Source organism: Callospermophilus lateralis, chromosome 2, assembly GCF_048772815.1.
Source record: "Callospermophilus lateralis isolate mCalLat2 chromosome 2, mCalLat2.hap1, whole genome shotgun sequence".
Taxonomy (NCBI): Eukaryota; Metazoa; Chordata; class Mammalia; order Rodentia; family Sciuridae; genus Callospermophilus; species Callospermophilus lateralis.
Window position 1 is genome coordinate 123,723,819 of NC_135306.1, and position 25,448 is coordinate 123,749,266.

The window sequence follows — 25,448 nt, forward strand, 5'->3', positions numbered from 1 at the left end:
TTGCATTTGTGTACATTAACTTTTAAATACGAAATTTTGTTCTTTAAAAATTCTTAGGTTCGGAGTCGCCTTGTCCTGTGCCTTTTTCTTTCCTTGTGTGGATGCTGCCAGGCCCCTTCAGGCTCTGGTCCGCCATCTTCTTGAGACCAACACCATGACTGAATTGTTAGAATCACTAAATTACTGACCTGCTTTGCAGCTGTAGAATCTAAAATGAATCCCTATATATTCTGTTGCAGACCCGTGGATCATGCCACAATTGGCCATCAATTAAGTTACAAAGTTCTAATGGGGAGATATTTGAAGCTGATGTAGAAATTGCCAAGCAATCTGTGACAATCAAGACCATGTTGGAAGATCTGGGAATGGATGGTGAAGAAGATGATGACCCAGCTGTTCTACCAAATGTTAATGCAGCAATATTAAAAAAAGGTCATTCAGTGGTGCACACACCAGAAGGATGACCCTCCTCCTCTTGAGAAAAGTGAACAGAAGATATTCCCATTTGGGACCAAGAATTCCTGAAAGTTGACCAAGGATCACTTTTGTGAACTTATTCTGGCTGCGAACTACTCAGACATCAAAGTTTGCTTGATGTTACGGACAAGACTGTTGCCAATATGATCAAGGGGAAAACTCCTGAGGAGATTTGCAAAACCTTTAATATCAAACATGACTTCACTGAAGAGGAGGAAGCCCAGGTAAGCAAAGAGAAGGGGTGATGTGAAAGGAAGTGGAATGTTGTACCTGACACTATGACACTATAAGGATTGTTCCAAATACTAGTTGCACTGCTCTGTTTATAATTGTTAATGTTAGACAAACAGTAGACAAATGCAGCAGCAAATCAATTTATTAGCATAATATTGTCCTTATTGCCTGTGTAGTTTGAGTACAGACTCCAAACCTATGGCTGAATTTCTTCTAGTATGAGAAAAAGTTTATTTTTTCTTTACTCTGAATAAAATCGAACTGTGGGTTCTCTGTAGAAAGGGTCATTTTGGGCTTTCCCTGCTTTTGTAAATCGATATCTGCCAAGTTTATTGTCCAGTTTACTTTGGTGAGCTTTTAAAAGTTGACATTGTAAATAAAACAACTTGCAAACGTTTTCTGAAATAGGGAAAAAAACAAAAACAAAAACAGAACTTATGTTCTACTTTAGTGAATTAAGGTAATAAGACTAGACTTTTTAAAATTAGTGCATTAAAATTATATATAATAGGAGATTAATTGTAATATATTCGTCATACATATAATATAATACAGTCTATTTTGATAAAAGTAGAACTTTTGCTTTGTTGTTTAAATATTAGGAAGCTTCAAATTCACTGAAGTTGCTTTTTGTTAAAGCCACTGAGGCATTTCTCCATTTTTACAACTTGTTTTCATATCTATTATTCAGTACCAAACCATCTTCATTTTAACCTTTTCAAAGAAATTGGGGAGGGGAGGGCCAGAATGTGTTTTCTATTCCTAGTTGTTTTCTCTTAGAGTGTTCGGCTAAATCTGGCAGAAGCAGCCATGTAGTAAATATTCTTTTTAATGAGGCACAATGAAAATTAGAATTGATTAGGCAGTAAGCCCAGAAAATTAAGTCTTTCCTTTCAACTGTTATATTCTGGCAGAATCTAAAAAATAATTTCCTTTATTTCTTACAGATTCTATTAATTTCTTTTGTGGATCAGCCCAGTACAAGGATAGCATCTCTAAAAAGCATGTGATTGAATTGTTAAAAGGAAATGACCTCCTAAATTGCTGACCTGCGTTGCAGCTGGAGCCTCTAAAATGAGTCCCTCTGGATTCTGTTGTAGAACCTATGGATTATGCCACAATTGGCTATGCATAAGCAAGTTAGGCAGGATACTCCAACACCTTACGTTCTAGGGTATAAATATGACTAAGTGCCAATTCAAATTTAGTTTTCTCTTTTAAGAGCATGTAAACCCATTCCATGGGGTTATAGACAAAAAGGAAGTCAGAAACTAGAATAAAGCAACCTTCAGAGTGTTCACAAAAACTCATGCAGTTGCATAGTCAAATCACTTATCATTTACAAATAAAGATACTACTGACATTGTCAACACAGACAATACATACTCTAATTAAAACATGCTCTTGAACTTCAGGATTCTTCGATTTACAGAATTTTTATATTTTAGACCATCTCAAGTGACCAATTTGGTTATACCTAATCTGAGTGCACCCTATGCTTTACAAAACTGTTGCTCATGGACAAATTTTGTTTCTCTCTTGGGTGATACTCTCAATTTAGAAACTGGTGATGATCTGTGTTTTAAAAAGTCCCGTATTGCTTATGTCTGAATCAGTGGTAGATACCTACTCTAATCTTGTCCAATTGTGTTTGCTCATTTTACAGGTTTTTAAATTTCCCAGTGATTCAGTAGGCGGGTTAGAACCATTTTTAAATACCAACTTAGCCCCTATACGTTAAAGGTGACATTCAAAACCACAGCCATTTCACCGGTGATAACCAGAAGGCTTGGCTTTCATTTTTACAATTAACCACCTGTGATAAGCACTTGTGTTGACAAGCAGGCTGCCAACACATTACAAAGTGGTGACACATCCTATCAGCAGTCTGACACCACTCCTCCGCGAACAATTCCCTATAGACAAAGTGTTTGGTTCTCTTAAGGGATCAACATTTATTTCAATATTCTGGGGAATTCCTTATCTTTACTAAAAATATTATGGAATATGTAATAGCACATTTTTAGTAACCTCTGTTTTCTCTTTTCTGTAACTAATAAAATACTAAAGCTATTTCATAATTATTTTTTCATAATTACTTTTAAAGTTGAGAAACAGTGGCATTTGTCCTTGTTTCTCTTTAGAAGGTTTTTTTGAAGGAGGTATTATTGTAATAATCCTGTTAAAAAAATTCTCATCTTACCCTTCATTCCATTGTCATAGTGACTTGAATAATATCCCTCGCAGTTGATGCTCAAATGATATTCATTGATTTGATAGCTCAAAAGATTTCTTTTCTTTTAGAATGGTTACATTTCTACAAATACCCCCAAAGATATGAGAATGAGTAGCCTGTTTTATTCTTTTTCCCCCAATTTCAAACACTGAAAAAATGTTCGAAAGAAAAATTCTTCTGAAGAAGAATACAGTAAGCTCCATGGTGGATAGGCTTTTTTTTTTTTTTCTTCTGATTGAGCCCAGATTTAATCTTGAACTCACTGGAAACACTCTATTCTTAGGGTGTATTTGTCTGTGTTTTGGATAAAAGCATAATAGAATACCTTCAACTGATTGCTTTTATTTCATAGTCTTTATTGGTTTTCTCTAAGGTACTGACTACTCTAGATTATAGCATTTTATCCACATTTTAACCCTTTCCTACATGCTCTAAATCTCTATTCATGCTTCTTTTCTTTGGTTAATATGTCTTTGAGCTTCTTTTTCTTTTTGACTCTTGATCACTTAAATTAACTTGCACGTTCAATCATTTATTTTATCTCTACTAAAAATATTACAGAATATTACACAATATGTAATAGCATAAATTCAACACAGACAATACATACTCTGTGTACATCTACAGGGGACTACCTATTTAAATCTACAGGGGACTACCTATTTACATCTACAGGGGACCAATCATGGCATTTTGATTTCATGGTACTGAATGTATAAAGCTTTGAAAAGAAGAACAGTTGTAAATCGAGGACTCTAAAACTGTTTTTCTGAGTTATTGGACCAATGGTACTTTTATTGTTCAAATGTAAAAATGAAATTTGACAAAGTTTAAACTGACCATGTGCTTACTTACAGCTCTTGTTTTCCTGGGCACTTCCAGAGGTGTGAGAACCAAGCACCTTGGTTTTTAAGAAAATGTCTGAAAAGAAACAGGGTAGAAGCGATATTGGATAGTGCTTACGAACATGGAGTGTTGAGTTGACTGTCCTGGGTTTAAATTCTGATAGTACCATTTATTAACCTTATGACATTTGCCTTCTCTTCGTCTCATAGTTTTCACCTGTAAGATGGAAAACAAGCCTTCCCATAGTACCTGCCTAGGGTGTTGTAAGGATTAAAAGAGATAATGGCCTTTAAATGTAGTATGCAGCAATCTTTCAATATATATTCCTAATCATTAGAGTTGTTGAATGCTATTATTCTACTTCTGCCTGGGCTTGTAGGAAATTTGTGCAGGACTCCATATTCATTGAAAGGGCATGCCAGTGTGTGTAAATCTGACCTTGGGATTCAGTCCCTTACTACATCTGAGGACTGAAGCTTGGTTCTTGTGCAATTCCACAGCCCTCAGGTAAACAGTATTTCTCCCTACAGTTGCTCTTAAAAGAGAATGTAGTTTAGAACTCAGAAGGCTGTAAGCATTCTTGGTGCAGGTCTAGGTTTCTCTTTATGGGAGTAAACATATCACCTTGATATTCTTATCTGAAAAAGCCAAAGCAGCTGCTTTCCTACAGAAAGAAGAAAACATTTTTGCAAAGTGAAGTGAAAAAATGTACTACTCTCTGCTTCTTCCCACAGTATCCATAAATATGCTGAGGGAGTTTATTTTGCCAGATGGTTTTGTGACTCTGCTGAAACAAGAGATGCCCTCATTTTATATTTCCCTCAAATTCTGCCACAAACCACACTCGGGAGGAAGAAAAAGAAAAAAAGTCGCCTTGTAAGCATGCTTACCTTTGACTGCTGAGGAAGTTGAGACACCCATGAATGATGACTCAACATTGCAGGCCTATAAAAGTAAAGGTATTTGCCAGTGGAAAGGCAGCAGACTCCAGGCACAGCCATTCAAGATGCACCCAGGTGTCCTGGCTGCCTTCCTCCTCTTGAGCTGGACTCACTGTCGGGCCCTGCCCCTTCCCAGTGGTGAGGATGATGAAGACTTGTCTGAGGAAGACCTCCAGTTTGCAGAGGTAGAGTAGCTTACCCATCCTGAGGATGTGGCCCAGCTCTTAAATTCTTTCCCCTTTTAAAAGCAGCTTATTTGGGTCTCTTTTTCAGCACTACTTGAAATCTTATTATCATCCTTCAAATCTTGCGGGAATCCTGAAGAAGAACGCAGCAAGCTCCATGGTGGACAGGCTCCGAGAAATGCAGTCTTTCTTCGGCTTAGAGGTGACGGGCAAACTGGACGATAGTACCTTAGATATCATGAAAAAACCAAGATGCGGGGTCCCTGATGTGGGCGAATACAATGTTTTCCCTCGGACTCTCAAATGGTCCCAAACGAATTTAACCTACAGGTGAATAACAGACTCCATTTACTTGATATTTGCTAGTTTTTTCTTCTGGTAGTAAATGTCTAATACCAAGTTGGCTTTAAATATTTAATTGGAAGTTAAGTAGGTCTAGAAATGATTTTAAGACTGCTGCCGGGAATGTCTCATAACATCAATAATTGTAATGTTATAATCCAACATTACTTTTCAGGGGACATCACAAAGCAAATCTTTTAGAAATGAAACCAAAATAAAAATAAAAATAAATTCAATAAAACTTGCAAAAATAAGACCTCAGTCACATTTATTATCATAGAGCTAAAGATAAAAGGTTCCACTCTTGTTAGAAGTTTTACAGAGGTATTTTATTTAATTTGGCTATATTGATATAATTCCAAACTTTTACCATGCAAAATAAGTTCTATTATATGTCTGAATACTTTAAGAAGCCACATGGTCAAACGTATAGAGATACTCAAATATCTAATTGAATTCTTAACTTTTTATCCTTGAATATCACCACAACTAATAAATTCTACCTATAGTAGAACTTTTAAAAAAGACATTGCATTTTAGTTGAAAAGCAATGTTCCAAGAAAGTGTATTGTAAAATAGCTCTAACTTTCCAAAATGTAATTGAAACTTTCTCTGTTGAATAGAATTGTGAATTATACCCCTGATATGACTCATTCTGAAGTGGAGAAGGCATTTAAAAAAGCCTTCAAAGTATGGTCCGATGTGACACCTTTGAATTTTACCAGACTCCATGATGGCACAGCAGACATCATGATCTCTTTTGGAACTAAAGGTAATGAGGCAGAATCATTTCTGAAATGTTTTTTTGTTCTAATCCTTAATCGGTTCTGTTTTTATTCCTTCTTCTAGTCATTCATTAAGTTTATAGCATTTAACAAAAGTTGTGCCAGGTTCTACTGGGCATGCTCAGATTCTGACTCTCCCTTTCGTTTGTAGAGCATGGAGACTTCTACCCATTTGATGGACCCTCTGGTCTGCTGGCTCATGCTTTTCCTCCTGGACCAAACTATGGAGGAGATGCCCATTTTGATGATGATGAAGACTGGACCAGTAGTTCTAAAGGTAATGTTTTTTATACAGATGAATTAATGTATTATTAGATTACACAGTGAACATATTCCTACAAAGTGAAGAAGCATAAAATAAATTGTATTTAGCATTTGATTATATTTTCTAAAATAAATAAATAAAACCAATCTTATTCTTGTTAGTATCTCTACAAGAGACATTTCTACAAATAAATTGTGAATGTGAAAAAATGGATAAAATGTATTACTTTATCATCCTGATCTGAGGGATACTAACTTAGAAGTCTGATTAAAATGTCTTCTCTGTCAGCAAAGGAAATTTTATTGTGGGTTCCTTTTTTTGCATGTTGAAGAATTATAGTTTATATAAATTTATATCTAAAAGTCATTAGGACTCCATCTATGGGTCATAACTGAATTGCATGGGAATTGAAATAGAGTCTTTCCTTCGTAGAAATATTAATGACATGAGTTCAAACAACTTTCTATTCCTTATTGCATGAGTTACTTGCTTCAGATTTGCCTACAGCACTCATTTTATAAACACTGCTTTGAGAAATCAAGATAATGTCTTTAAATGCACTGAGACAGATAAGATGAAGGATGTATTTACAAGAGGAAAATGAAACGGATTGTGGAATGCATTTATTTAGTCATTGAATCTTCAAAGCTCAAATTAATTACAATGCAAATTTAGGAAGAAAAATCACAGATTATTTCAAAGAGAGTTTAATTTTGGAACTAGAGAGATTCTAATTTAGGGCAACTAGAGGTAGTCTTTCTTTATAGACAGCTGATTTTTATATTTCATTGAAATATAAAGGATTATTTTTCCCAAGTAAAACTGGGCCTTAAATGATCAGTGTCTCAACACCAGTGCCTCTAAAGGAAAGAGTGAAAATTCACATATTCACATATTTGAGTATTTCATAGGTGAGAATGACCTTAGGAAGAAAGAACAACACTAACTAGTGTTAAGACAGAGTTACAGTAAGACTCAGATTTAGATTCCTATATAAGTTCTGCATTTGAAACATATATAACTGAAGTAAATGAAAACTTCCACAAATAAATTTGGAATAAGTTTTCAGTTGAAGGCCAAGAAAAGTATGCATTACTGGTCACTTTAGTAAAGAACTACTTATTTAGATATGTGACCTCTGTAGTGTATGTGCATACTAACTTAGTTCAGTCTCTTCATGTACAGGCTATGATAACAGGGTATTTAAGGTAGAACTGAAACCACTGGCTCCAGCTTTCATGTATTCTAAGCAGAAGTAAATATCCCTATTGCCTTACACATCTTATTTTTCTTTTAATGCTTTATTATCCTTTTTCTTCCCTATCTAAAGTAGCAATATTAGGAAGCTAAAAATTGATAAAAAGAATGTCTAGAGGAAACCATGTAAACAGTGACATAGTCATATTCTAGAGTACAGGGGAAATGCTCAATCATACATAGTTTCTAGTATTATAAACTCTATGGTCTAGGAAAATTCTGGAAAGGATCATTTGGTTGGAATTTGTTCCCAAGTATATACCCAGAGACCCTAGTTGATGTGTTCTCTATGCTTGGTCATTATCTCTTGGATGCTGCCTCCTGTTTGGATGCTGTCCTAGACTGCATATTAGCTAGGCAAGGCTCTATGTGATTTCCCTACTTCTAATTTAAGGTAATTTCTGTCCACTTTCCTCCCCTGGCCTAAGAATAAAAATAGCAAATCAGAATTCCTATTGTATTCACAGTAAATCCTTATTAACTAATAATTATATGAGAGCAATCTGTTGATATTGCTGTAGGTAACTGATTAATTATGTAGGCAACTATAATCAAAGAGAACCATAAATTATTAATAAAGATTATATCAATACTTTGAATTTTTTTTCAAGCCACTGAATATTAATTTTTAAAAGTGAACATGATAATGAAGAAAGAGAAAAGTAAGATGGAAAAAATATTTCTTTCATTGACTGAATTTCCTTTTTTTATCACTGTTTCTTTGTTTTCTTACAGGCTACAACTTGTTTCTTGTAGCTGCCCATGAGTTTGGTCACTCCTTAGGCCTTGACCACTCCAAGGACCCAGGAGCCCTCATGTTTCCCATCTACACCTACACTGGAAAAAGCCATTTCATGCTTCCTGATGATGATGTACAAGGAATCCAGTCTCTCTACGGTGACCTAATTTATCAGCTATAAAAACAGAATAGAATCAGTTATAAAATCAGTTACATAAGTAGAATAGATGCATGCATTAGATTTTCTTTCTAAATTGTCCAAAGAGAAAATATTCCATTCTGTATGCTTTTTTTTGCATAATATAACTTCTGTATTTGTATTTTATACATTGTCAGATACATTAGATACCCTCAAAATACCTCTACCATGAAAAAGGAAAATATTTTATTTCCCATTTAACCAATGAAGCAATTAAGCCTGTTAGAGTTTAGTACACCTATAGTAACACAGTTGATGGTGACAGCAGTTATAAATTCTTGGTATTCTTTCAACTAGTCTAATTGCCATAGTAGAAATCACTCTTGTGAACTTCAGTAGTTTTTAACCAACAATTATAATGACAGTGAAGAAATCCCTCCTTTTATTCTTCCAATTTTTCCATAATATTTACAAAACATTTAAATCTTAACCAAAACATTTATTTATAGATTACCTGCCATAAATAGAATGAAAGCCACCATGCAGTCATTAGTGTAAACATATCTGGAGCAAAGAGCTCAGAAAACTTGCTCACTTCTCCTCAATCCATAATTCCTCCCCACCCCAGATTTAAATTTATTATTATAGCTAGTGTAAGCAAAGGCAAGAACTTGAAGGTGGCCAATGGAATTTTCCATTTTATTTTGCAATTTTTATTTTTACTATATTGTGAAAAAGGGACTGGTAATAAAATTAGATAAAACACTGTACGGTTACTGCTGCGCACTGCTGTGTGAGCTGGTGGAAGAGTTATAACCATGTGCAAATCACATCAGACTTGCCGCAGGCTGGCTTGTCACTGAGATGCAATGCACTGTGGCAAACTGGTGACGCAACATAAGCTGATATTGACAGTTGATAAGATAGTCAGGAGAAGGAGATGCTTTGAGGGCGATCACAGGCATAGCATGCCATCAGAAATGGCTTTAAGAGAAATATGTTTCTCAAGAACAGTTTGTCAATTGGTGATACAAAGTATGGAGGAATTTTTCTCAGTCTTTTGCTTTTTTCTCACATCTATCAGATAAAAAAAATTAATTTGTAGTTCAGCAGAGTCTGAAGGTTTGTTGAAGGATGAAAGCAGAGAGGTAGTCCCCTTGCAAGACCTTGGTAACCCTGGAGAAAGGAGGTAGGATTACCATTATGTAGGAGCTTTAGGACTTACTGCCCTCCTTGGAGGGAATCCATTCTTTCTCTCCATAAGCAGGATCAGACTGTTGTGCTGTGACTCAGGTCATCAGGGGGGGTCATACTCAGTAACTTCTGCCATTTATTTCACCACTGCAGGTCCAGGAGATGAAGATCCTAACCCTAAACATCCCAAAACACCAGACAAATGTGACCCCTCCTTAACCCTTGATGCCATTACCAGTCTCCGAGGAGAAACAATGATCTTTAAAGACAGGTACTCTTGAGAGTCTTTCATCAAATCTGCATGTGACAAACATTTGCATGGCCATGTTTGCAAACTGCCAAAACATCCAGTCAAACATTCAGAGTCTAACAGGGAAAAGAATAGACTTTTGGGCAGTTTATTTACATGTTGTAGATCCAATAAATGACTAATGAATAGACACTTTCCTTTCCAATGGATAATCTTAGCATTGAGCAGCTTCATTTACATCTTTGGTTATCTTTCTTATAAAGACAACAAAGTAAAGTAAGTAATCCAATTTATTTGAAAAACAGACAGACACTGAGAGTAATTACTGAATTAGTGAAATGTTACTCATTAATGTCCATAAGAATTCCTTTTGGCATGGAAAGACTTTGATTTCAGATACCTAGGCTGGAATTTGAGAGGGGGAATGCTTTGCAACCTAAACTTATAGGTATTAACATTGAAATATTAATTTTCAATTTCTAAATTGTTGTATGATGCTCATTTGTTTATCTGTTCACTAATCCATTAGCTGCCCCCTCATTTTGATCCAACAGCATTCCTTTCATACAACTCTAATTATATTGTGCTCTGGTGTTTTCCCACATTATCAGTGAGATAATGTGAAAACTACATGGAACTACATGGAAGACATAGCTTGTGTATTCATGTTTTTTTTTTTTTTTTTCTAGAGCCCAACACAGTGCCTGGCATATTGCTTGCCACTTGCAAGATTTACAAAACAAGAAAAAAGCACCATGTCAACCCACAAAAGACTCAGAGCTTTCACTAAAGCTCTGTGACATTTTAAACTTGAATACCTTAGGCTAGCATTAGGATAACCAAAACTTAAAACTACCCTTGAAGGAATATGGAACTTTTTCCCCTTCACAGGTGTTAGGGAACAGTTGTGTTAATTGTGTTGATGTGGAGAGAGGTGGCTTGCAGGATAGAAATATTGCACTTAAAATATGATAGAAAATTATGTCTTTCTATTCTTGTGCTAGATTCTTCTGGCGCCTGCACCCTCAGCAGGTTGATGCAGAGCTGTTTTTGACAAAATCATTTTGGCCAGAACTTCCCAATCGTGTCGATGCTGCATATGAACATCCTTCTCATGACCTTATATTCATCTTCCGAGGTAAGCCATCCAAGGTGAGGCCTTCCACATGACCAGGGAGACAGTGATAGACTTGAGACTTAATAAAATGATCACTACCAAAAGTACACCTAAATTAAGGATCAGTTGAAAACCAAAAACCACCTGACCATTCTACCAAATATCCCTAAATTTGATATGCAAGAGTTCTATCTTATTAGCTATCATATCTATTTGCATCATATCCATCATTTCAATTTTTTTTTCTCTTGGTTTCTCTTAAAAGTTGCTTACTGGGGGCTGGAGAGGTAGCTCAGTGGTAGATCTCTTGCTGAGGCTTCCATCATTAGCACTGAAAAAAAAATCTCTATATATTGTTTACTGAAAAACCATAACATTGTACATTTTGAAAAAGTGAAAAAATGTTAACTATAATTCCCCTTTCTGTAAACAAGTTCATTTTATTATGTTCTCACTTTCTTTTCTAGTCCTTCACTATATTTAATACATATTGTTTACATATTTGGTTTCAAAGCATAGATACGTGTTTAAATTCTACTTATTCTGTTGATATAAAATCATGATAAATTTCCGAATTGCTATTCTGTCTTCATGACCACAATTTAATGCTATGTTTATCTAACATTCTACTCACATTATTTTTATTATTTGACTACCATAACTAATGTAATAATGAAGTTACTTTTTAGAGAAAGAAATAACTTTCTAACTGGTATAAAATATGTGTTTTCAATTTACTATTGTGCTGTATAGTCAAACAAAATTTTTTTTACCCATCTCTAAACAATATTCAGAGGTAATAAATTGCCAAATTAACTTTGATATCTGCTTGGCTATATTCAGAACGAGGAAGTTAGGGTCTTACACACTAATTTTTATTGGAATAATGCTTGTATCTCTATGATTCATAAACACTGTGATAATGAACACTGAATATTTTATTTCTGAAATATAGTATTTTTTTTTAAGTAAATGTTCACATGTGTGAGTCCTAATAGATTTTCTTTATACTAAAACTGTTTTTTTCACTTCTTCTAGGTAGAAAATTTTGGGCTCTTAATGGTTATGACATTCTGGAAGGTTATCCCAAAAAAATATCTGAACTGGGTTTTCCAAAAGAGGTTAAGAAGATAAGTGCTGCTGTTCATTTTGAGGACACGGGCAAGACCCTCTTCTTCTCGGGAAACCAGGTCTGGAGGTAAGACAACAATATGCACTGTCCCATCTTGTGTAATGGGGACAGAGCAAGCCTCAAACATCTGCTCCTACTCTTAAGTTATTATCTTACCATATTATTTTAAATTTCATACCAGTCACTCATTTCTTTCTGTTCCACGTCAAGCTCCTGCACGGGCTCCAGACATGTTTAAAATCTTAATCTCTCTTAAATACACACACTCTATCCACCTCTTCTCAACCGCTCTTTTCTTTCTTAGCCATTTATTATGCCTCAACCATGGCAAACTGCTACTTTTACTTTGGTATCTTTATTCTTTTTAATCTTTTATCTGGACTCTCTCTCTTGTCACCACCTCCTAGTTTATAAGTGGTTCTATTTTCAGGGGTTAGAGAGGACACCAGAATGGGTACAGGTAATGATTAATTGAGAAAAGGCTCCATGTTTGTAGAATCAGCTGATCCACTAGAGAGGGTGATCAGTAAGCTGATGGGCCCATAGTTTGTAAAGTTAAATTTCTGAAGAGAAAATGGAACTGGAATATTTACAACATATTTAAAGGTTCAGGCAGCACTGAGCAACATTTAGGAGTCCAGATCCATTTCTACAATGGGGAATGACAATATATCAAGGAACTCCACACTCGAAATATTTAGAATGGATGCTTTATTCTATTTCTACATACACACAGGCACACACAGACACATGCACAACTATACACTATATACATCTTCCTGTGTGTATCATCTTTGTCTTTTGAATTATTTTTTTTCTGATAATTAAATTTGTACCTCTCTAAAAATTACTGACAGCTTCTATCTGGCACAACTTTCCATTTCCTGCACTCTGGAAGAACTCTATGGTTCAGTCAGGATGAATTGCTTATCAGATCGCAAACATACTGTGCTTTTAAATCCCCCTCAACTTCTCTTACATAATTTTCTTCCTTTCATATCTCCCTCTTAAAACTCTAACTATCTGAAATATTTGAAGAATATATAGAATTTTTGAACACCCCACTCAGAGGTTATCTCCCCTTTTCCTGTACAGTCATGACATTTTCTGTTTACTCTCTTATGGTGCTTAACTTACTTACCTTATAATGCTTACCTTATAATGCCTGGTGTTGAGCTGGAGATGCAGCTTAGAGGCCGAGTATTGCTTAACATAACAAAGCCATGGGTTCCAACCCCAGTAACACATACACACACACACACACACACACACACACACACACACACACACGGGCCTGATGCTATAATTGTGTATATATGTCATATGTCTAAGCTTTCTTGATGGGTCAGGGATTCTTACCATTTACATATTAGGATGTACTTCAAGGATATAAAAGGCTCGCATTAGTAACAATAGCACCTTAAGGGATACTATTTTTTTAGGTTAATTTCAGAATGTATTCGGTTGGTCAGGGTGTGGTGGTGATAGGGAAGAAGAAATGTAGAATATACAGTTATGCATGGGGAAACCTGTTCTCTCCTTTCAATCTTTACTATCATAAGCCCTTATAACATTTTAGTGCTGAATTTAAACCTTAAATATTTTTATATCCATTACTGTACTTAGCAAGTTATTTTACACATAGTAGAAGATCAATAGACAATTATTCAATGCATATATTTATTCAGTGAAATATATTTTTTCATTCTAAGAATGCCATCCTAATGACATACTTTTATAACAGGTACAAAATTTGTAAAGTGGAAATAAGCTTATAATTATCCTTACGAAGATGACCTTTAAAAAGGTCAACAAATACTCATCAAACATTCATTACTAATTAAAAAGAAACTATCAGATATTTTAAAACTTGTCCATTCTGAAAGGTATCATTGAATCCATTGTATTATATCTAAAATTGTTTTGTTTTGAGGTGGGTTCTCCCTGTGTTGCCCAGGCTGGCCTTGAACTTGAGATCCTCCTGCTTCAGTCTCCCAAGTAGCTGGGATTGCAGGTTTACACCCCTTCAATGGGCTTAAATCATTTTTAAGAACTAGAACTTACTTAAGAATTTCTTTTTCTTATTAAATAGATATGATGATACTAATCATATCATGGACAAAGACTATCCCAGACTGATAGAGGAGGAATTCCCAGGAATTGGCGATAAAGTGGATGCTGTATATGAAAAAAATGGTAATTATTACATTGCATTAAACTTCAACAAGAGCTTCTGCAGCTCCTTGAAACTCTTTCCTGTATGAAGGGTTTTAATATAGGACTTAGATGCGCTATTAAATATATGGCAGTTAAGTCATTAATTATTCTTGAGTGACTACTTACACAGAGCACAAACAAAAAATAAGTTGCTTAGAAAAAAATAAAAATTTTAATTATTGCTAATTCTGTAAAAAAAGTCATGCCAAACCCTATATATTACCTTAAATTATATGTAAAAATGCCAAGATGCAAAGGATGTTGCCAGAATTTAAACTAGGAATGGAGTGGGGGTAATTTATAAATAAAGGCTCCTAACAACCAATAATTTATATGACTTTTTGCTTTAATTATGAAAGGAACTATTGTCCCTAACTTACAACAAATAATTAATAAGTATTATTAACTAATGTAAGTATTTCTAGCATTGAAATTGGAATTCATGGTAAGACAATGAATTCTAGGTGATAATTTAGAAGATCTGAGAACATTTTCTTTTAAACCTATAAGCAAGACATTAAAATGTTAGTAGGATTTAAAAAGATAAAAATTGCAATGTTAAAAATATTTCAACTCTAACAGATTGGATATTTAAGATTAGCTGTAGTAAAACATTATTTTCAAACTTTTAAATTTTCCTTATGGTCTTTTTCTTGTAGGTTATATTTATTTTTTCAATGGACCCATACAGTTTGAATATAGCATCTGGAGTAACCGTATTGTTCGTGTCATGCCAGCAAATTCGTTACTGTGGTGTTAAGTGTCTTTAAACATTGTTATTTAAATCCTGGAGATCACTTTGGATAATACTTCCAGAAATGTGGGGCAAGGGAGGACAGCTTCGTTCTGTGAACAAGCTTCATAAGTTATCTTTGAGCATTTATTATCTGTATGACTATGCGTGGCTGGAACCACATTGAAGAATTCTGAAATAATGAAGTCGAGTACCTCCAAGGATCACCTGATGCCTGTGTGCTCTATAGCAGCAACAGTTGATGGCATTTCCCACGCCAAAAGTGGGAATATGGTGTGTCACTGAGATTATGAAGTAAATCACATATGATTATGAATCATCTTTATTAAAATGTACAAAATAGGATAAACATGAACATTTTGAGAAGTGTATCATAGAAATAAAGGGAAATGCCAGTAATAGACTTGTAGACAACTTTCCAAAGAAATAATTTCGGTTTTACACTGAGAATATTCACATGTACAAGTCCCTCTTTATACAAACATTAAGAAACTATCAAAGTTACTAAAGAAAGGAGACAAAGACTAATAAAAGAACCATAGATGCAGCTTTGGATTTTGTTTAATTTTCGCTTTTGGCAATGGATTGCTTTCAGATAAGACAAATATTTCTCTGTGTATTGATAGAAGATCAAGAAAGAAGGTCTCTCTTTTTATTAAAACATTTTGGGGCTTTGCAAAGTCACGAAGTAAAAAGTTAAGACTGTATCAAAATAATTTAGGTGATAGCATTATGTTTCCGTAAATCACTTGATTATTTAAGTCCCAAATTTATGTTTCAATTGTATTTTAACAAATTATTTTAATTGTCCAGTTTACCTTGGACATATAGGCTATTTTCTAAAAACTTTAGCAAGGAATAAAATATGTCTTACAAATTGGAAGTATACATGTTAAAACAGAGACATCCAAAATAAGGAAAATAGGGTACTGTGATCCTCTTGAGATATGGGACTGTGTTGTTTTTCTCTGCTTTTTTTCCCCCAATTCTTCAGCACTTGGCAGGGCACTGAGCACTTACTGAATACATGAGTGGCCCCCAGAGGAAGAACTATTGTGCTGAGAAATCTTGTTCATAAAAACTCAGGCAAAAAAAATGAAATATATATTTGCACAATGTATTATAATGTGTTAATGTTGTTTCTAATAAAAAGATATTTTCAACAGACATTTTTATATGGCATATTTTACTTTTAAGTATAATTTTAAGCTTTCCTCACAAAATAATTTATTATCAATATTTCTTGGTGAATGCAGTTTACTCTCCCCACCCTCTCAGAATTTAAATTTAAAATTAATTGTACTGGGCTATGTCAAAGTTCTGATACAGTTTGCTCAGCATGGTGCTGGTGAGACCATTCCTTCTGGGCCAGCCTCCCTTGATGAAGCACACAATTCCTCAGTATCCTCCTTGCTGACAGTATTTGGCAACTAAGTGGAAAGAGCTGGAGTTAGGAAGACTGAGTTCTACTTCTCGCTCTGCCTTGAATTCTTCCCTGTGACTTTATACAGGTTATTTCATCTCCATGGGCCTTACCTTTCTTATCTGTAAAAGGAGAGGATTGAAAGCTGTGGTGAATTTGGGGAAATATGGAGAGGCAGGAAACTCTGGAGGCAGGCAAGAGAACCTAGGTTCCCCTTGGGAAATTCAAGTCCCTTCTGTTTTCCTAAGTTTTGCCCATTTGCAAACATTTAATACATTTCTGTTAAGTGTCATTCACCAGCAAAACAAAACAAAACCTTGATTTGTACTCCCCGAAAAGCTTATACATTACTGTGAAGACAAAACTGCAAGATGACAAATTCGGTAAGTCAGGTGCTCTGTTGGGGAGCAGGGAGCACTCAATGGGAGAAGAATGAATTGCTGATGTGTTCTTTATGGTGTACCTCAAAAATAATCTGCATACTTTTCATTTTCCCTGACAATGTAACAGAATTATTGATTTCTAAGTTTTGCTGTTAGGGTATAACATAGTCCGTCCGTCCGTCCGTCCATCCATCCATCCATCCATCCATCCATTTATCCACCAGTCCATCTAACAAAAATCAAATGGAGGGCTGGGGATATAGCTCAGGGGCAGAATACTTGCCTAGCATGCACGAGGCCCTATATCCAATACTGAGTAGCACCAAAAAAAAAAAAAAAAAAAAAAAAATGTTTGGAAGCTGGGTGCAGTGTGGCAAAAGGTTGGAGATGTAGCTCAGTGGTAAAGATCCCCTGTTTTCAATCTCCAGTGCCTTGCCTCTTCCTCCAGCCTCCAAAAATCAACTGGGCACCTGTCCACAGGTCCTGTGTCAGGAATTTAAGTAGAAGTTGAGGAAATAGTGAAGAACAAAACCTCCTTACTTTTTTGGAACTCAGTCTAGTTGGAAGCACAAACATTAATGAAATAAGTATGTGTTTAAACTGTGGTAGGTGCCAGAAAGAGTAGAAACATGGTATTCCGTGAGCCTCTAACAAGAGGGGCTTTATTGTATTTATGGGGCATGGGGGTCAAGGGCAAAGGAGGTGGTTCAGGAAAGGTTTCGCACAGAAGAGGTTCCTGAGCTAATGTAAAAAGTGGGAAGTTAACTGGGTCAGTGAAGGCAATCAGGGAAAGGGCTCAGGGCCCAGGGCTCCCGACTGGAATGGATTTCTTGGAGCCTAATAGGGAATTACAGGGGTGCTTCATGATGATTTTGGCAGAGTGTGAATTGGTAAATTATACCAAGAAAGCACCTACTACAACCATGTTTATCGTATCCTTTAAGTCAGTCGCAATGCCAAACATAAATCAATGAGTCTCTCTGACAAATAAAGGGATAAAAACATATTGATTCTAAAGCCTGTAAGTTCAAATAAAAATAGCATGGGTCCTTCTAGGCAGGATGTGTAAGTCTAGTTCCTGATAACTGAGTCAGTTGATGGAAACATTAACTATTTGTGAGTGTATGGATCTGAAACATGGTTGGGCCCCTGTCTCTGTAAGAGCGTCGGGAGATCCTTTCCTGGTAAAAGCTGTTCTCTTGATCTAGAACTCAGTGAATTTTCTTTTCTTTTTAAAAATTTATTTATTTATTTATTTTTGCATTACAATTCTTAATACACCATTATACCATATTTACCATATCTCTGTTAGCATATAAGTTATGTTGACACCAAATTCACATCTTCATACATGTATTTTGTATAGTGATGAGGGTCTCCTTTCACCATCCATACTATTCCCCTTCTTCCTCCCTTTCCCTCCCACCTCTATTCCCTATCTAGAGGTAATCTTCCTCCCTTGCTCTCCCTCCCAAGCCCATCTATAGTAATCAGATAAATGCAAATTATAACTACTCTAAGATACCACCTCACTCCAGTAAGAGTGGCAACCATTATGAAGACAAACAACAATAAGTTTTGGCGAGGATGTGGGGTAAAAGGTACACTCATACACTGTTGGTGGGACTGCAAATTGGTGCAGCCAATTTGGAAAGCAGTATGGATGTTCCTTGGAAACCTGGGAATGGAACCACCATTTGACCCAGCTATTCCTCTTCTCAGACTATATCCAAAGGACCTAAAAACAGCATATTACAGGGACACAGCCACATGAATGTTTATAGCAGCACAATTCACAAAAACTAAACTGTGGAGCCAACCTAGATGTCCTTCAGTGGATGGATAGATTTAAAAAATGTGGCATTTATACACAATGGAATATTACTCAGCAATAAAAAGAGTAAGATTATGGCATTTGCAGGGAAATGGATGGCATTAGAGGAGATTATGTTAAGTGAAGGTAGCCAATCCCCAAAAAACAAATGCAGATGTCTTCTCTGATATAGAACCCAGTGAATTTTCCTGGTGTTGTATAAGGCCACTCACTGTCTTTGGCCCTAGTCTCAGGCAGGGAAACTCTGGGAGGATGATTTCCAGTTTCCTCCTGTAGAGGAAAGGCTCCTTCAGCAAAATTCTTCTCAAAGTGTGTTCTGAAGGCCAGTGAATCAGCATCACCCAGGCACTTGTCAGAGATGCACATTCTGTGTCATCCCAGAACTGCTAGATGAGGAACTCTGTGTTTTAGAAAGTCCTCAGGTCCCTCAGGTCCCACAATGGCTATCTGCAGGCTTGACAGTTGGAGAAACCAGTAGCTCAGTTCAAGAAGCTGGAAGCCTCAGATCAAGAAGAACAAATGATGCAACCCTAGTCCGAGGCTGAAGGCCTGGAGGCCATCTGGAGAGTTGCAGGTGCAAGTCCACATTCAAAGGTGAGAATTACGGAGTCCAATGTTTATGGATGATGGCAGCAGCAGAAACACACACCCTCACGAAAAGCCGATAATATGTGCATATGCAGTGTCCCCTTCTTCCCCTTGTTGTTCCATCCAGGACCCCTCACTATAGGATGGTGCTGCTACCTGCAGGGCCATTTTCCTACTCAGTTTGCTGACCCACATGCCAATCATCTCTGGAGACACTCTCACAGACACACCCGGCAGTGTGCTTTACCAATCTTACAGGTGTCTCTCAATCCAGTCAAGTTGACAACCAAGATTAACCATTGTACTTTATTTTTCTCTTATTTTAGAAAGATGTTTTCAGAACACTTTTCCTTATTTGCTTTATCATTTGCTGTCACTCTTATAGATATCCCTATGATAAAGAGTGACATAGATACAGATATAAATATGTAAAATCAGGATACTTTCTTGACCCCCAATCTCAATTCCAAATTCTCAATATGGCTAAAGTTACCTGGATCAGTGTTATTCCACTGTGGCCAATCATAAAATTCAAAAAATGATCAATATCTATTTGGAGTTTACCACTGGGGGCTGTTGTGGTTTTTAAAGAGAGCACCTTGTAAGTTAAGCAGAGTATTCTAATAGAATCGTCTGTGAAATAACTAACAGGTAAAAAACAGAAAGGCTATTCTCACAGATGTTCTTAAATGGGATGAGAAAAGGCCAAATGAACATTTTATGAGACATGATACTATTATCCTCAGAACTAGTATACTGGGCAAATGTGCTAGACTCAAATTGAATAACACTAACAATGTCCTCTTCATAATATAATGAGAATTAAAAGTTTGAAGGGTTTCTCAATGTTTAACAATAGCCAGAATGTATTTGAAATAGGAGAAACTGATAAGATTTTATACCGGTAGAACAAATTCTGTCCTTGGAATTATCCTGAATAACTTCCATAATAGATTTAAAATATCATCCTGTAACTCCTTATCCTCATTGTAGAGTTAAAACATCAAAACATATATAATATACCTTGTAAAAAGATAGCTACATACCAAATTTTAAGCCCTGGTCACAGAAGTTATCTTGAGTTTAAGGATTTGTCAGGAAGCTGTGGGATTATAAAAGCTCCACTAGGTGGCATCAGCAACACCTTTCTTAAAATTTTGAAACATTAAATTTGAATTAAATCACAGAACCAGGCTTTGTTCTTTAATATTGGAATGAGGAACTTGGCCAAATGGCTGATTGTGTAATTCCTGAATTTATGTCATTGACTTTCAAAATTTAACAGCCATTATGAACTTAAGAATACAAGTTCTTAGTCATGTATGTGCCCCTGTCACTTATCACAAGAAATCAGAGTCAGGATGGTATGCCAGGCCAAGCCACCAAGACCTGTCGTGTACATGCCTTATTTTTGGGATGTGAGAGCCATATTGGGCCTCTGGGTGACAGACTCCAATGTTTAACACAAAACACAAAATACACAAAAATATGAAATCAGTCCCCCAAAGAAACCAAACTAGCACTGTTCCAACAGCAAGAGGGAAGAAAATTCACATTACCAGGGGTGGTAAATCTTGTTTTCCAAGTGAAAAAGTGAATAGTCATTTATCACCTGGGGACAATGTCAGGTTTAGAGGAAAATGATGTTTAAAGTTCCCAAAATTTCTTTCTCACATGACTCTAATTTTTCTAAGTTTTTGGACTTCATAGCTGTCTGATACTCTGATGAGTGTGAAATGCTAATCTAGGCTTTCTTGGTTGGGTTGGTTAGACCTCCCTGCTTACTCAGACTGATCTGCAGTTAACAAAACCTCTAGAAAATCAAAATGTACTGAGTTTATAGCAACGGCAGGACCATCTTTCTAAGAGTAAATCATAATGTCCTACTTGATCTAACTTGTCAAAACTATGATTTAAAATTATTCTTTGAGGAGGAAAATTTCTTTTCTATATAGGAAAATCTGAACAGGTCAAATTTAATTGCATGAATGCTATTTTTTCCCCCATAACACACATTCATTAAAAATTCATAATTGCATATCCTAGAATTAATCATTCAATTGTGTCACCACATATCAATTGGGCAAGGAACAATTATGAGTATCAACATTCAGAGAGTTCTGAATCTCAAGTCTTGGTTGTAGTGGGACTGGGCCCATGTGATTCAAATCTGCCTGTTACCGTGCTGTTCTTTAAAGGTGAAGGTGTATCTATTCCCATTTTCATAGCTTTATGCTAGATGGAAAGACATTGATAAAGCATCCTTATCTATGTCTCCATTTCTTTCATCAAAAAGATTTAAAATTAGCAACTAAAAAGATAGGCTTTTTTGCTTATCTTCTAAGCATTCCTTTTCTTGACAACTGTCTTAGACCACCAGGCACTAAAAGTACAATCCAGGTCATGAGCAAAGCAGTTCATCTGACCCTTCCAATTCTATCTTAAAGGAGTTTTGAGTTTTATACTTCAGCCAGCTTGTACATCAGTTTAGTGAGTGCCCAGGGTCTTTTGACTTTGTTTCCAAAACAATACACAGAGCTGTTACTTATCTCTAGGGACACATGATACATGGTGTCAGCTGGTGCTCAGTTTCTTAGCAAACTTTGGTTCAAATCATTTCGACCTGAGCTGAGGTCTGAGAAACATCACCAGCTGTACCTCCAGCCAAGACCACTTTTATTAATCTACTTATCTTGCCTTATCCTATATAAGATCTTTCCTAAGAAGTTGTATTCCCTGTTTCACAGGAAACCTCTAAATTGCTTTATGATTTGAATAACAGAAAGATAAAACAAAGACCAAGGAAGTTGGGTAATAAGGAACTGAAATTCCGGTAAATATTTTGTAGTAGTGGTAATGGAAGTAGAGTACTTACCAACAAAAATCACTGAGAAATTATGTGGACTTAAGTCAAATGTGAATTAAGAGCTCAGAGTTATTTTACTAGAGCTGCATTCTACACTCTGCTTGGTGTTTACATTTAAGTTCAAAACATTTCCCAAGGTCTTCAATATGGTAGATTTAGGAACTAGGAACATATGGCAATATTGTGTATCCTGCATTTACATGAGACAAAAACAAAGGAACAGATTGGACCATTTTCTTTCAATGCCTTCATCTTACAAATAAGAAACTAAGGCCAAAGGGAAGCAAAAGAGCTGTCCAAGATCACTGAATAATGTTTGAGATGGGACCGTACAATCACCCAGTGTTCCTCCTCTGGCGTGTTAATTCCCCTACTGATTTCCATGGGACAGAACCTTATATGTTCAGCCCTCTATTATTGATTAAGGGGCATGAAATACACCTAATTCTACTTCTGTAAAGGTACCACTAATGTTATGGTACCCTTGACCCAGAGTTGGGAGAAGCTGAGTCTGTGCATCTGTGTCACTTTGGACAAAGGTCAGGCCCCAAAAGTCAGGGTCTCTGGCCTTTGCTGACTATCTCCCTGCTGCAGAGGTCTCTTGACGCTAACTGACCTGAGCCAAGAGAGATGGAGGGAGCTCTGGCTCAACTGTCTGGGACTCAGTGTAAAATCTTCTCTGTCAGGACAACTCTGACCTTGAGCCCAGTTTTGATGTTCTGGTTTCCATGTTTTCTCTCAGATGAGTCCCCACTTTTGCTGCAATCTGGTGAACTAGACCCCGTTTTTCTTTCCTAGAGTCCCAACTTTTTTAATACTCTGCCCGGTAGACATTCTTTCTTTTTTCTCAACTTTAGGGATTTGAGTTTATGGTGCTTGCCTTGGTCCAGAGACTAAATCTCACTGTTGATGGGGGGCTGGTCTCTGCTTTCAGTAAAGACATAAATACTAAGACATGCACAAATTTTGCCATCGTAAATTTTGCCATGTCCATTCCAAACATCTTACGTTTCCCTTCCCTTTCTTGCTATCAGCCATCATGTTGACTTCTTGCTTCAGTGGGAAAATAGCTGTCAACTAACCCCACAACATTTAAACACCAACCCCATTGTCTCACTCTGGACATCAGCAGCACAAAATCCAATCACCACCTTTGCTGCTCCATCTCTCAATGTCATCTTTTGTGACTGAACCACTGTCACCCAAGCCTGGGTCTGTCTCTAACACTTGGGAGGCCTTTCCCAGCTCTTTTTTTCCCTTCTCACTTCTGTTTTGGCTTTGAATGGCAAGGGATCTCTGACATATAAGTATGGAAACCTTGACTTGTATGTCCCTCCATTCCTGGCTTTGCCACGACTAGTTGTGCACGCATCACTGAAAATTTACACTCTTGGGAGAATGAGCCTGGAATAGAGGCCCTCTTAGGCCTTAGCATCAGGAAATTCAGAGATTCATGGTCTAGAGTGGCCCTGTTAATAGAAGCATAACATGCATCAGATATGTAATTTTAAATTTTCTAGTTGTCTCCTTTAAAAAAAAGTTAAAAAAAAGAAGGTAAAATACACTTTAATAATATATTTTATTTAACTGACTAGATCTAAAACACCATCATCCCAAATATAAATGGAGGTTTACAAAATTATTTATGAGCTATTTTACATCTGTCTTTCATACAAAGTCTTCAAAATCTGGTGTTTATTCTATACTTACAGTACATCTCAATCCTGACTAACCCCTTTTCAGTGCTCAGTCACCACCTATGGTATGGGGTGGTCCATTCCTGCACTCATGGTGACTTGTGATCTCAGGAGAGCAAAGTAGGACCATCCTCAGTGTGATACAGTCAGATCCCTTCAATTTCCCCAATCTACTAGCCTCCTTTAGTCTTGCTTTATTCAGAATCTAACCTAGATCTCTTTGACAACATCACTGACTCCATCATCCTTTTTACTACTGGACTCCTGCAGTTTGAATGTGTCCCCTAAATTTCCTGTGTTGGAAACTTACTCCCTAAATTCGTATCTTGATAGCATTTGAGAGGTGAGGACTTTGGCAGGCAATTGACTCTGCATTCCACGAATGGACTGATCCATTCCCAGATTAAAGGATTCATGAGTTACCATAGGAATGCCCTTGTTGTAAAGTGAGCTCTCCCTGGTTCATTTACTCTGTCTCACCATGAGACACCCTCTGCCACTTCATCATGCACCAGGAAGGCCCTCATCAGAAGCTGGGGCACATGCCTATGCCAAACTCTTCAACTTCTCAGCCTCTAGAACCATGAACCAAACAAACTCAGTCTTTATAAATTATCCTTTCTCTGGTGTTTTGTTAAAGCAACTGAAAATGGACTAAGACTCCAGCATCCCCAAAACTCAAAGTCTTCAGTATGTGAAAGCTCTACCCTCAGGAGGATTGATTGGTTTTTGAGTTGTTTTGATGCTGGGGATTGAACCCAAGGCCTTGTGCATGCTAAGTACATGTCTAGCACTGAGCTTCACCCCAAGAGAGTTGGTTGGATAATGCAGATACTACTTGTGAGGCAGCAGTGAAGAAAGGGAGCCCATATTACAATATGACAAAGACTCATCAATCAAACATTATAAAAATCAGGATAAATTTACCTGTTTCTGGGAGACTGCTGTGAAACATCAAGGGGATTATGCCACCTTTCTGAGAATAAACCCATTTCTAAAATTGGTTGAGGATAATAGTAACAAAAATCATACTTTTCTTTGTGTCAAAGCTGTTTAAGTGCTTCACAAGTATTTATTTATTGTTATGATAGTTCTACATTTGTTCACATTTTATAATTGAAGAAGCAAGTACAGAGAGATTAAGAGACCTGTCTTAGTATGTGGAAAAACTGAGATTTGAACCCAGCCATTCTATCTGCAAATCTATGCACTATGCTGAAATAATGGATATATAGTCCTTAGCAGAGTCCCTGGTACATATCAAGTGCTCAAGAAATAATTGGTACTACTTTCATAGTCCTGAGATGGTGGTAGGGATGGGCCAGGAGTGATAGAGATATGGGGTGTTGGATCTAACTCAATCTCAGACACAAAACCCTTCCAAAAAAATCAGTTGCTGAAGTCATTCTTTTGGGTTTACAACTGTTCTTAAGCATTTCCTCTATTCCTGTAACCTATGGGCCAGTTCTCTTCAGTTTGGTTGAAATGTTTGTATATCTGCTTTGTTTTTGGAGGATATGAAGTTCTCTTTAAAAAATTCTAAGAAA

The 25,448-nt window shown here is 36.4% G+C and overlaps 1 protein-coding gene and 1 pseudogene across 1 annotated transcript; both read left to right on the forward strand.

The window, feature by feature from the left end:
* LOC143387590 (S-phase kinase-associated protein 1 pseudogene) overlaps window positions 1-722 on the forward strand; it is a 30,460-nt pseudogene extending 29,738 nt beyond the window's left edge.
* A 4,077-nt stretch (window positions 723-4,799) lies between these two features.
* Mmp13 (matrix metallopeptidase 13) lies at window positions 4,800-15,116 on the forward strand. The gene is made up of 10 exons (XM_076843828.1): window positions 4,800-4,919; window positions 5,008-5,249; window positions 5,885-6,033; window positions 6,198-6,323; window positions 8,304-8,465; window positions 9,794-9,911; window positions 10,895-11,028; window positions 12,046-12,205; window positions 14,232-14,335; window positions 15,016-15,116. The coding sequence occupies exons 1-10, from the start codon at window positions 4,800-4,802 to the stop codon at window positions 15,114-15,116; spliced, it is 1,416 nt and encodes a 471-aa protein (XP_076699943.1).
* The last annotated feature ends 10,332 nt before the right edge of the window (window positions 15,117-25,448 follow it).

Bases quoted from the DNA above. Each gene is read 5' to 3' on its own strand.
- Mmp13 (XM_076843828.1), top strand. From the start codon at position 4,800: ATGCACCCAGGTGTCCTGGCTGCCTTCCTCCTCTTGAGCTGGACTCAC. The intron at 6,034-6,197 runs GTAATGAGGCAG...TTTCGTTTGTAG, and splicing joins GATCTCTTTTGGAACTAAAG to AGCATGGAGACTTCTACCCA. The intron at 9,912-10,894 runs GTACTCTTGAGA...TTCTTGTGCTAG, and splicing joins ACAATGATCTTTAAAGACAG to ATTCTTCTGGCGCCTGCACC.